Source organism: Garra rufa, chromosome 18, assembly GCF_049309525.1.
Source record: "Garra rufa chromosome 18, GarRuf1.0, whole genome shotgun sequence".
In the NCBI taxonomy this organism is placed as follows: Eukaryota; Metazoa; Chordata; class Actinopteri; order Cypriniformes; family Cyprinidae; genus Garra; species Garra rufa.
In genome coordinates, this window is record NC_133378.1 from 29801711 (window position 1) to 29814445 (window position 12735).

Consider the following 12735-nt stretch of genomic DNA (forward strand, 5'->3'; position numbering starts at 1 on the left):
CACTCTTTTCTCTCACTAATTACTCTCCCTCAAAAACAAAGTATCACATTTTATACTTATTTTGATTACACTTCTGCAAAAACATCAGAAAATATTTTAATTAATGTAATTATTGCATTTAGGAACACTGAAAATAATTTAAAAAAAGAAAAAAAGGAGTTAAACAAATCTTATGTAGTTATTTAAAATGCTCAGGACATCTTTGCCCTGTGGTGTGAAAGTATTTTCTGTCACACCAAAGGATGTTTCAGCCTTTTGTGTCAGTTAAATACCACGCTATTCTAGGCTAACCTGTCATTAACAACTAGCAAGACACCTTTTCATAAATAATCTCCATGATTATGTAGTTTACCATACAGTTTTTCATATAAAATATAATTTAGGGGTGTCACACGGCAACAAATCGTACAGTTTATAGTGGTTCCAAAAAAGGTAAATATTTGAACAATTCTGAGACAAACATTTACCATGTGCACATGTCATGGGCTTCACAGGGGGTTTCAGTAACACAACCTTGAATGGGGGCCTTCAACTAATTAAAGTGTTAGTGAAATTGGCCGATTTACAGTCAGGATATGGTGACATGGTTTTCAGTGACAAAATGTATCCAGCTCCTATGCTTTTAGAAATATACGGATGTAAAAAAACAATTGCCATTTACTAATATGCTTCTCTTTTTAATTTATACAAGTTGTATTTTATTGAACCATGCTTGAGATAGTCACACCACAGGACAAATCTTCAAAATAGCTTACTTTTTTGGGCTAGAAAAATTTAAAAATGATTGTTCATATAAATAGTTTGCATTTAAACTTTTTGCATTTAAAATTGTAACTTATCACCACACAAATAATTACTAAGGAAAATGTAATTTATTTAAAAGCTTGTCTACCAAGTGACAGATCTGTTTTAGTTTGACTGGATGCACAGACTTTGACATCAAAAACTAAAAATACAGAAGCTTTTTATACCTGTGTGATGGAGTACCTACCTGATTTCGCAGATGGGCTTTTCTCTTGATATACGTGTGTGTCCTGATTCTGTAGACATGTTTTGCTCTGAGGATCTGAAGTCATTCTTATGGACTCTTCGTATGCGACCATGTTCTTCAAGGGTTGTGGTGAACTACAGTAGGTGGACAGTAAACAATGATTATTCAGCAATAGGTTTATAATAACCTACCTTGTGATTACTTCATCAGAATAATATTAGCAGTTAAAGAACGCAGATACAATAGAAGAATGCATTTGTACGGGACCATTAGAGCTTTTTTTTAGATCTCAGCCATGACAACTTCACAACACTGGAGGTATTTATTGGGATTAAACCAATAGAAAAACTTAGCAAAGCATAGTCTAATAAAAAGATAACCATTCAAATATAGCTCTAACAAGCATACAAGTAACCACAGAACACTGAAAAAAAACAAAGCTCATATTTACAAACAAAGCTAGCAGTAGGAACACCTCAACCAACTTTATTTACTGCTGTTAACACATACAAGTATAACAGCATGTTCCAATCAGGAATGCACATTGACCATCTTGGATTTTTCAGTGTCATTGCTCTATGCGCGGATCAACAAGTAGAAGCGTTTTTACCTATCAAGGCCATTCAAACAGAGCGTCCGTTTTTAATGTCAACGTTACCTCTTTAACGCCAGTAACGGGGAATGCTGTCTGAAATCATCGCAGCTCTTCGACTCTCTCCTCCCGGGTGGCAGTAACTTATCTGTCCTTGTGTCGACACACGTTTCTTGTTTTGGAAGGCACCTGTGACTTACACTCCGCCTACATTGACCAATGCAAAACAGCGAGACTGAAAGTGTCAAGTAAGCGAACGGGTTGACGAACTAAGCGGAACTAAGGGGCTCTGAGTCTGACTGAACTCTGTTCATACATTAAAATGCATTATTACACCAGGAAACTCATATTCTTTCATGTTTGGGCTTAACGAAATAATGTGGTGACCGACAGAAAAGCTTACTTTTTAGTGAAGACTGCAGAATATAAACGTATAGAATGTTGTCAGCTGTTGCGGTGTCTGATTCGTTCAGGAGTCAAGAGTTCAGTTCTTTAGATTTGAATCCTTCCTGAGGCCAGTCCTGTTCAATGAATCATTGAACCGGTTCGGACTGAACGAGTCATTTACGATTCGAAGTCAATCAGGACGGAACCGTTAAAAATTTGATTTCTTAGCTGATGGAGTAAAAAAAAGTTTGCAATGAATTGAGGAAATTGGCACCCAGCAAACGCAGAACACAGTTCTCCAAACGTGCTGGGAACGTTCTCTGTGGTTTATTTTAGTAAACCAGTCTGGAAACCAGAAAAAAACCATGCCCTCCTCATCTATCAGCCATATTAGCGGCACTGAATGTAAACAATGCCACTGAACCGAACAAAATATTTTGCATATTTTTGCATACTTTGAATATTTTGCTGATTATTGCTGCTGAAATGGTCAATTACTGTCATGTTTTGGGCTGTAGTAATCGGTTTGACAAGCAAAAACATTCAGAGTATTATAGACTGCCAAAAATATAACAAATCAAGGAGTTTGTTATATAAAAAAACTGTCTGAGGAACAAAGGGCATTTGTTGTTGGCCAAACCAGGATTTCCAGAGCAAGAATCTTGACCACATTTGTGTTTGTTCATATCATTTCCGGTCAGGTAGGTGAAATATTAGGTATTATCTCAATTAATACTGCTTGTACATATCTCTGTGCTTACAAAACCTACCTTAATAATAACACATCCAGAGCCATTTCAGAGTCATCTGAATGTTACTATACTATCGCACGCTTGAGTATTGCTTTATTCCCACCAGACCAATGCAAGAACAGAACTGTTGTAAACAGGGGCGTCGCTGTGTCGTTCTGGGCCCTGTGCACTGACTCAGCTAAGGGGCCCCCGCTGTACTACGTTCCGGGGGGGGTTGATCCTCGGGGGCCCTCCCCACACTTGGGGCCCTGGTAATTTAGTCCCCCTTTTCCCCCAACTACGACGCCCCTGGTTGTAAATAAACATAATGTGTATGTGGACAGCTGAATCAACACGCCTGCAAAACAGATGTCATGGACCATTTGATTGAGTAAAAGAATCGTTAGTGTTTTCGAATCAACTCTTTGAATCAAACCGTTCAAAAGATTCATTGAAAAGAGTCGGACTGACTATTGACTCGCTGGATTATGTAAGTGATTGCATTACTTCAAAACACCATAGTCACAAATGTCGATAAGAACAAGACGAAGCATGTATCTGAAAGAGAAAACTAAATTCATCTTAGGTGACACAAATGGCTGGTATACAAACACTTCCGTTGTGGCTTCACAGCTGCTTATGAGCGTTGAGAACCTACCTCAAGAATTTACAGTGCGCCTCAGTCTTTTCCATTTATAGTCGAGTAGTTTTATGCTTTGCATCTTATACATTTTTCCTGCTTTTTCATTGTTAGCCGTTTTGTACTGTAATGCGTGTTACATCAGAGTTATATAATGGAGTATAAAACACTTTGATAAAAGATTATTAGCCTTCATAAATCATTTAGTTGGCTGCAAAATTCATATTCTAGTGTATAATTACACCTCTAGAACAGAACTCTGCCATGAACAGTAAACTGCTGTGTTGTGTAATACTTGAGTGGCTAAACAGCAACTGTGGCCTTTCCATACACTATATGTACAAGATGTTTTTTAAAGAAGAGTCTTCTGCTCACCAAGCCTGCATTTATTAGATCCAAATTACAGCAAAAGCAGTAATATTGTGAATATTTTACTATTTTAAAAAATCAGTTTTCTATTTGAAAATATTTTAAAATGTAATTTATTCCTGTGATTTAAAAGCTGAATTTTTAGCATCATTACTCCAGTCTTCAGAAATCATTCAAATATGCTGATTTGCTGCTAAAAACATTTATTATTATTATTATTATTATTATTATTATTATTATTATTATTATTATTATGTTGAAAACAGCTGAATAGATTAAATATCATTACTTTTGATCAATTCTAACATCCTTGCTAAATAAAAGTATTAATTTCTATCATTTCTTTCCCCCCAAAATACTGACTCCACTTTTAAAATGGTGTTGTGTATAATGTTACAATTTACAAAAGCTTTTTATTTCAGATAAATGCTGTTCCTTGGATGTTTCTATATCCTAAAAAATGTACTCAACTGTTTTAAATATGGATAATAATCATAAATGTTTTTGAACAGCAAATCAGCATATTATAATGATTCCTGAAGGATGTGACACTGAAGACTGGCATAATGATGCTGAAAATGTAGCCTTGATCGTAGGAATGAATTACATTTTAAAATATATTCAAAGAGAAACCAGATATTTTAAATACTAAACATATTTTGCAAACTTACCGCTTTTGCTGTAGTTTGGATCAAATAAATGCAAGCTTGGTGAGAAGAAAAGAATTCTTTAAAAAAACATTTAAAAAATCACTGTTTAAAAACTTTTGACTGTAGTGTAGACAGACGTACTGTACTGTTATGTAGTGTTTTGTAAATAACATTACACGGGCATGTGTTTTTTCAGTTTGTGATAAAAAGATCACAGTGTTAGTTCCAGAACATCTTCTGTTGTAATATAGTGCCATCTACTGGCCAGAGAAATGTAATTTTAGGAAAAAGTTTTTTTTTTTAACAGTTAGACACTTTTTTTCTTGAACATGATCTGTAGCCAAGCATTCAACAAAATGCAATAAATTGTTGTTATAGTACATACATGCAGAATAGTGCTGTCAAACGACAAATCGCGATTAATCGCATCCAAAATAAAAGTTTTTGTTTATATAATATATATGTGTGTGTACTGTGTATATTTATTATGTATATATAAATACACACACACATACATGTATAAATTTAATAAAAATATTATGTTTCAAATATTAAATATTTATATATCAATTATATAAATATGCATATAAATATATGCATGTCTAAATACATGTAATATTTTAAAAGCGTGTGTGTGTGTGTGTGTGTGTGTGTGTGTGTGTGTGTGTGTGTGTGTGTGTGTGTGCAGTATACATATATTATGTAAACAAAAACTGGAAGTGATGGAAGTGATTTGGAAGTGATTTGGCTTCAGATCATGTTCAGGAAAGAAAATGTGTCCAAGTGTTTTAAAAGCAACATTGGGGGGCGCTAGTGCATCAAAGATCTACGATTGTAACTCACTCAATTTATCTATTCATCTATTTATCAGTACTCATTTTTTATTGCACCGCAGCGTTGCTCCATATAAAACAAACTTTCTATTGTGAGATTTTATGACACCACATTACATATCTGCAGGTTATTGATAAGAGTTATATTTAGTAATCAGTCACATATCCATGTTGGCCTGTTGAGAGCCAAAGTATCTTTACAGCTGATATAATTTCCTGTGTATCCTGCATGGCATGTCTCCGAAATCTCTTAAAAGCAACGCTCAGGTTTACTTTTAACGAATTACCAGTAATTTCACTGATGCGTGACCGAGTGTAAGGCCTCAAGTTTAGCGTTTCCAGCGAATTTGCTCAGACCATTAGGCCGGTTCTAGGAGTTGGAGTTAATACATACACATTGACAGCTGCCGGAGAAATTAAAATGATGGCCGGTTAAAGATGGGGTTCAATGTGCAGGGATGGCGTGAGTATTGCGTTGGGAGTTCTATGACGCACAACACTGTACTAAAAGCAACCTTTGACCAGCTGAGGAGACTGATGACATTTCATGCTTGCTTAATCCGTTTGTTTGTTAAATTATATGACCCAATGATTTAGTGTAACCTACAGAAAGAAACAGATGCAAATGTTGTTTTGGGGAAAATAACCATAAAGTTTTATTGCGAACCAAACAAGGTCACATGATTCAAACATTTTACAATTTTACAGTACATTTATAGTTACATATAAGCATACCTTAAGTTTTGTTCCATATACATTAAAACTAATACATAGACCGTAAAATATACAAACAAACTTAAATAACCATACAGTCTTATTCCATGGAATGTGGTGTTCAGACAAAACCGGCTCATTTCTGAGCTGTACGATTACTGTACATCCTAGGAGGCTGGAAGACTAAGGTAAAACAGAGACGTCTGATTCCTTGGTCCAAGTGCGTATCTACACACATTAGCAGCACATCCCTCTAGCACCTTCCGCTTGATTCAAATAAACAAGAAAAACACAAAAAAGGAAGTGCTCTTTAAATTAGGAAGATAAATGTGCAACTCGATCCCAGATGCGTAACTGAAAGATCACGAAAACATCAGATGCTGATATATTTTAGTGGTTTTAGCGTCACGTCGACTGACTGTATTTATATCAGACACGGACTGACGTGCCAGATCGCATGATTTAGATTAAACAAACGTGTGAAGGGCTGTTAAAACGAAGGCACATACACGCACGCACACATCCGATCCATCCAAAACAATGAAGTCTAGCATCAACAATCCTATAAAAGCAAATGAGCTGGAAATTAATCTCGAGAAAGGAAAAGTACATAACGATCGTCCATCAGCATCAATCTTCTCTCTCTTTTTCCCCCATCTGACACAAGCCGGGGTGAATTCGGAGGAGAAACCGTGCATTCGGATGCAGTCGATGAAGATGAAGTCTTTTTTATGTGTAAAACTCAGGCCTTTTAACAAAGGCCTTTTGAGCTGCCGTACGCCATGTGCAAATGCCCCCCATCTGGAGGCAGGGAAATGAGACGGGGTTTGCTTTTCTCATAGTGATGCACTACAGGTGTGATTCCATGGGACAGTGTTTCCATGGGTAATGAGCTACAGGTAAGTGTCTATGGAATGGCGGAGATGTGCGATGGGCTACAGGAAGGAATCCATGGCAGGGGCGTAGGAGAAGCCTAGGAAAGCCTCGGCCGCCTCTGTGATGCTGGCTGTGACTAGAGCGCTGTCCGGGGAGCAGCCGATTGAATTCGGCACCGGCTCGTCGGTGAACTCGGGGTCGAAGTGCCGCAAGTCATTAGGCCCCGTCTGAAACAAAAACGTTAAAATTACACAAAGTCATGGCTGAATGACTAGGTACTTTTTATTTATAACATCCAGTGCTATGTGTTAACAACCCAAAGTCAAGCAGAAGAGCAGTGGAACGTACCACGTTGGGGTTGAAGGGTGGCGTCAGCTTCTTGGCGTTTAGATCATCCCAGTTGATGGGAGAGAAGAACATGTGGTTCTTGATCTCGGTCTACAAAATGAAATAGAAGATACATTAGATAAAAGAGCAATAACACTACTATGTAATATGATATAAATAAGGTTGAAGTCAAAGGTTTACATTAGAGGATGGATACCCGAGCCGAGCCCGACGGTACCCGACAGAACCCGACGGGTCGGGCTGGGTTCGGACAGATATTTAGAAAGGATGCTCGGGTTCGGGTCGGGCTCGGTCACCTCAGCGCGATAGTGCGCCCGTGTTATAACGGCGCTTTTTGCCCAGTGTGCACTGATGCTCTCATCTGTTGACATTTCCGAACGCTTTTTTTACAGTGGCTTAATAAAAGCGGGCTTTCCACACAAAAAAGTGCATGTGTCATTAGTATGAGTAAAAAAGAGATTTTAACTGTGTCGGGCTGGGATCGGGCTCGGACATAAATATCTTAATGCTTGTCGGGCTCGGGTCGGGTTCGGTTACTGCTCTGTCGGACTCGGGCCGGGCTCGGACAGAAAAATGCGGCCCGATCCGCACTCTAGTTTACATGCACTATGCAGTTTTTTTATTTAGTACTGACCCGAATAAGGTATTTCACATGAAGGAAGTTGAATAAAAAATAAATAAAAAAAAATACCCCATTCAAACGTTTACATACACTTGATTATTAATACTGTGTTGTTACCTGAATGATCCATGGTGGTGTTTTTTTTTTTTTTTGTTTAGTAATAGTTGTTCATGAGTCCCTTGTTTGTTCTAAACAGTTCTCACAATTTATTTGGTTTTTCAACACTTTTGTATATTTGAACCCTTTCTAACAATGACTGTATGATTTTAAGATCCATCTTTTCACGCTGAGGACAACTGAGGGACTCATATGTAACTATTACAGAAGGTTCAAACACTCACTGAGCCGGGGGTGAAAACTTTTGAAATTGAAGATCAGGATAAATTTAACTTATTTTGTCTGCTGGGAAACATGTAAGTATCTTTTGTAGCTTCTGAACAGTAGTACTAAATTAAAAAATATGATATTTAGGGAAAATAAAAATGTACATATCTTCATTCTGTTCAAAAGTTTACACCCCTCGCTCTTAATGCATGGTTTTACCTTCTGGAGCCTCAAGGAGTGTTTGAACCTTCTGTAATAGTTGCATATGAGTCCCTCAGTTGTCCTCAGTGTGAAAAGATGGATCTCAAAATCATACAGTCATTGTTTAGTCATTTTATTCAGGTCAGTACGAAATAAAAAAATAACATGCATTTTGTATTTTGCTAAAATAATTAACGTTTTGCAGATTCTGCAAGGTGTATGTAAACGTTTGACTTCAACTGTATATTATATATATATATATATATATATATATATATATATATATATATATATATATATACACACACACACACACACACACACATATATAAACACTTACAAAGTCATCAGTGAAGCCTAGTCTCTTGGTTCGGTCTTTTTGCAGCAGGCCCTCCAGCAGGTGTCTGGCAGCGTTGGATATGTTGGGTTTGAGCTGCAGTGGCTTGTTCAGAATGTTATCGTACATTTCCGCTGTGTTCCGGCTGTAGAACGGAGGCTGTGGAGAAAGCATGAAAGCAATCATGTAAAAAGCTGAGTGATCAAATCTATTTCAATTCAATTAAGCTAATAAGTTAAACACATCAATTTATTTTGCTGGAAAAACTCACCAGGCCATATAACATTTCATACAGCACTGCGCCCAAACACCACCAGTCCACTGTTCGGTCGTACGGCTGCTTGTGTAACACCTCCGGTGCCAAATACTGCAAGACAAAAAAAGAAAGTTAGCTTACTGGCTGCAAATGCAATGCAAATGCACTACTTAGCAATAAATTGAATGTTTTTTACCTCTGGTGTTCCACAGAAGGTTGACGTTGTTCCATTAGGTTCTATGTTCTCTTTGCACAGGCCGAAGTCAGTCAGGATGATGTGTCCTTGAGAATCCAAGAGAATGTTCTCCGGCTTCAAATCTCGGTACACAATGTTCAACGAGTGCAGGTACCCCAAGGCGCTTGCGATCTCAGCTGCATAGAACCGTGCACGAGGCTCCAAAAAGCATCGCTCCCTTTGCAAATGATAGAACAGCTATGGAAAGACAAAAAAAGAGAGGAGACAGATTAGTCTGTGAATTCCATATCCTGAATAGCGTACTTAATCAAGGCTTTCTAGACTCCACAATCCTGAACAATGGCAGGAAATGAGAACATACCCCTGCTTCGCAGCCCTCAGAGACTGTTGAGTTAGACTAGGTCTAAACCACCATAGCTGCTAAATCTGGTTCCCCCCACCTTACACACTTTCCCCTCCCAGCCATTTCCTGAGGAGAGTTTCCTATTCAGAGCCCAGCCGCTCCTCTTTGCTTCTCATGACAGGATATCCTTTTTCTGTCTGCAGCTACCTCACTGTCTCCAACATCTTTGACCATTTTATTTTCTCTCTTGTAAATATTGTTTTACTCCAAACTGTGTGGAAATGGAAATGGAAAATGGCAATTACGCACCTCTCCGCCATTGATGTAGTCCAGGACAAAGTAGAGTTTATCAGCAGTCTGAAAGGAGTAATGCAGGCCCACCAAGAAAGGATGCTTGACATTCTTCAGTAACACGTTCCGCTCAGACATGATGTGTTTCTCCTGAGGTCAGAGGTTAGAGGTCAAAAGGACTATTATGCCAATGCATTCTCCATAAGCTACTAGGAGTGAATTAGAACAGCTTTGTATGATTCCATACCTCTTTTTTCTTCAAGATGGCTTTCTTTTGCAGCACCTTGACTGCGTAGAACTTTTCATCGCTTCGGTGGCGGGCCAGAAGAACCTTTCCAAAGCTGCCTTTTCCGATGACCTTAAGAAAGTCAAAGTCTGAGGGTTTGGCGGTGGGGTTGGATGAAGGGCCGAGGTTTATCTGCTGAGAAGGACTTGGCTGGAGAGGAGAGAGAGGTGATTAGATAAATATGATTCATATGTTGTTTTGCAGAAAAGATGCATGACACATACACAAACACATAGTTTTAATGACATAAATAAACGCAGATTTACCGGTGGGGAAGGGTTGCTGTTCATCAGCTCAGCATCTTGTGGAGGTGTCAAGTTCAAGATGGACTGGACCTCAGGACTGCAGGAAGAAAAGACCAGACACTTAGGACAACTTAGCAAACAAACAAAGAGAAATGTCTGAATTTGAACTACTTAAGATTTTAAATTATTTCAAAATGAATAGTTTCTATATATATATATATATATATATATATACACACACACACATATATATATACATACATACATATGTGAAAGGGTCAGTTTTTCTATTTAACTGAGATGTATACAACATCTGAAAGCTGAATAGATAGGACGATATTTGCCAAGATACAACTATTTGAAAATCTGGGTGCATCTAAGGATGCAAAAAAAAAAAAATCAAAATATTGAGAAAAATCATCTTTAAAATTGTCCAAATAAAGTTCTTACAAATGCATATTACATAGTTAAACTTATAGTCAATCTTATTTTAACAATTAAATGTCATAAATGTAGAAAAAAAAAACATTGTATACTTATGTTCTTCTTTGCAAATGAGCACATTTGAAATAAGTTTGTACATTTTCTTTGTAAATGAATACATATTTGAAACCAATATGTAAACATGCACTTTTCTTCACAGATTCACATCAAATAAACTTACTGCTTGCATGCATAAGAGTTTGTGGAAAGCTTCTGGATAAAGTCATTCAGTCCCATCTTCCTCTGTTTCATAAAGGCTGCACATGAAAGAAAAAGCAAAGAGAGAGAGAGAAAAAAAGATCCATTAAAAAGCTAGATCACTTAATATTCTTCCCATTCTGTGCTAAAGTTGGCTCAGGAGATTCCATTCATCTGAAAAACAAAGCCTACCACTGAGGTTAGCTACTAGTCCTCTTGTTTTAGAGTAGGTCAAGTCTGAAGCTGGGACGCCCGTCTCCGTTTGGATAGTCATTGCTGTAGTTTTCCACTCCGGGCCCGTAACCAAAACGACACAAAGCGCTACTGAACTCCTACACTACTGTTCCAACTATTTAAAAGACCGGGGGGAGGAGGCTAGAGATCGCGTTCCGCTTAGAGGCGTGGCTTGGAGAGCGTTCTTAGAGAGGAGGCGTGTCCTGACGCAAGTCTCTGTTTGCGGAGGCGTGGCCTGGCGTATGTACCTTCGGTTCTAACGGAGTCAGCTGTGACGTCTGTGAGGGGCCAGATGTTAGTGAAGGGTACACGCAAACGTAACGCTCCTAAAATCTAATGTTATGTTATGTTACAGTTGAAAACAAGATCCTCCCGGATCTAGCAAGCCGAGTAGGACTACATGTTCTGTTGAGAGGAACGTCAAAAGGGTTTAAAATTGAGACACTGTTTCTTTCTTTCCTGAACAAACATGCCTGTCTTAGAATACTGTCATATTACAAACAGTCCCAGCATTGCTACACAGTCTCATAGCTATTACCAACCGCAAGAGTAAGCAATGTATTCAGTACAAGTGTAAAGATAAAGCATAATACCTGTGCAAAGACCTCCAATGCTATCCACGAGTGCCCAACAGTCAATGAGTCCTACTGCAGCTCTTTTACTCTTTACCTCAAAGTTTTTTTTCAAAGCCCCATTTTAACCATTGTGACAGATGACGCATGAATGAGACAAAAGACTCAGGAACCGAGCCAAACTTCAACACTCACTGGAAAAGTACTGACTGGATTAACGGTGAATGAACCGTTCTTTTGTGTCAGATGTTTCAATGAATCGAACTTGTCCAAACGAGTCAGTCCGAGCCGTTAGGATTCCACTCACCGAGCGAGTAACGATCACGGTCATAAATCTGAATCGTAAGAGTAAGAGTATTTCAGGCGAAACGTAACCGGGACACTTTAAATCACAATATACATTCTTAGAAAATGAAACGTAATTAAAATTAAATATTTAACGTAAAATAATAAACGTTTGATGTATACGATTTCAGTGCGTAATAACATAATGTGTAAAATAATTCGAATCGGTTTTGAACGGGCGTTTGAAACTTGTTCGAAAGAACCGATTCGCAGAAATGAATCGTAATTAATTGCTTCTAGGAAAATTCAAGCATTCTTCCGCATTCTTTCCTTTTGTTATTAAGAGCCATATCAGGAAATTTACATAAGATCATGAAATGCCCTAATTTGCCACAGTTATGCAATGCTTTACCCCAGTTGACTATTAATTAACGTCACTCATTAAGTAAAGTCACTCATACAACTCATTAAGCTATAATAAAGACTCAGAACCGAAACCTCAAAACGATTTAAACTCATAAAATGTTGGGTTGTGGCAAAAAAACATTTTGACGTTAACCACTTAGTTTAGGATAATTGTACTGTATCTCAGTATCGCAGCACAGCTTTTTTATATAGTAACGTTAGATCTGTGTGGCACTGAACCCAGTCCTTTTTTAACATAATACATTCGTTATTCTCATGCTATTATTAGTATACCAAATTACTAGTACTACTAAGTAAATATATAT

General features: G+C 37.8%; 2 protein-coding genes across 6 annotated transcripts in view; both read right to left on the minus strand.

The window, feature by feature from the left end:
* The window catches only part of slc2a12 (solute carrier family 2 member 12), a 9228-nt gene extending 7230 nt beyond the window's left edge, over window positions 1-1998 (minus strand). The window contains exons 1-2 of the mRNA XM_073823263.1: window positions 1650-1998; window positions 992-1125 (exon numbers count right to left, since the gene is read on the minus strand). Of these exons, the coding sequence (XP_073679364.1) occupies window positions 992-1103 (112 nt within the window). The 5' untranslated portion in view covers window positions 1104-1125; window positions 1650-1998. The remainder of the gene's footprint in view (window positions 1-991; window positions 1126-1649) is intronic.
* Window positions 1999-5821: 3823 nt separating this feature from the next.
* The window catches only part of sgk1 (serum/glucocorticoid regulated kinase 1), a 35118-nt gene continuing 28204 nt past the window's right edge, over window positions 5822-12735 (minus strand). For 4 of the 5 annotated variants that reach the window (XM_073823842.1, XM_073823844.1, XM_073823845.1 and 1 more), the window contains 9 exons: window positions 10897-10972; window positions 10254-10329; window positions 9949-10137; window positions 9720-9851; window positions 9068-9304; window positions 8887-8982; window positions 8619-8774; window positions 7132-7221; window positions 5822-7010 (listed from right to left, as the gene is read on the minus strand). In XM_073823842.1, coding sequence (XP_073679943.1) covers window positions 6843-7010; window positions 7132-7221; window positions 8619-8774; window positions 8887-8982; window positions 9068-9304; window positions 9720-9851; window positions 9949-10137; window positions 10254-10329; window positions 10897-10972 — 1220 coding nt within the window. In that variant the 3' untranslated portion in view covers window positions 5822-6842. Of the gene's footprint in view, window positions 7011-7131; window positions 7222-8618; window positions 8775-8886; window positions 8983-9067; window positions 9305-9719; window positions 9852-9948; window positions 10138-10253; window positions 10330-10896; window positions 10973-11105; window positions 12292-12735 lie in introns of those variants that run through there. The other variant, XM_073823843.1, reaches the window with a different exon arrangement.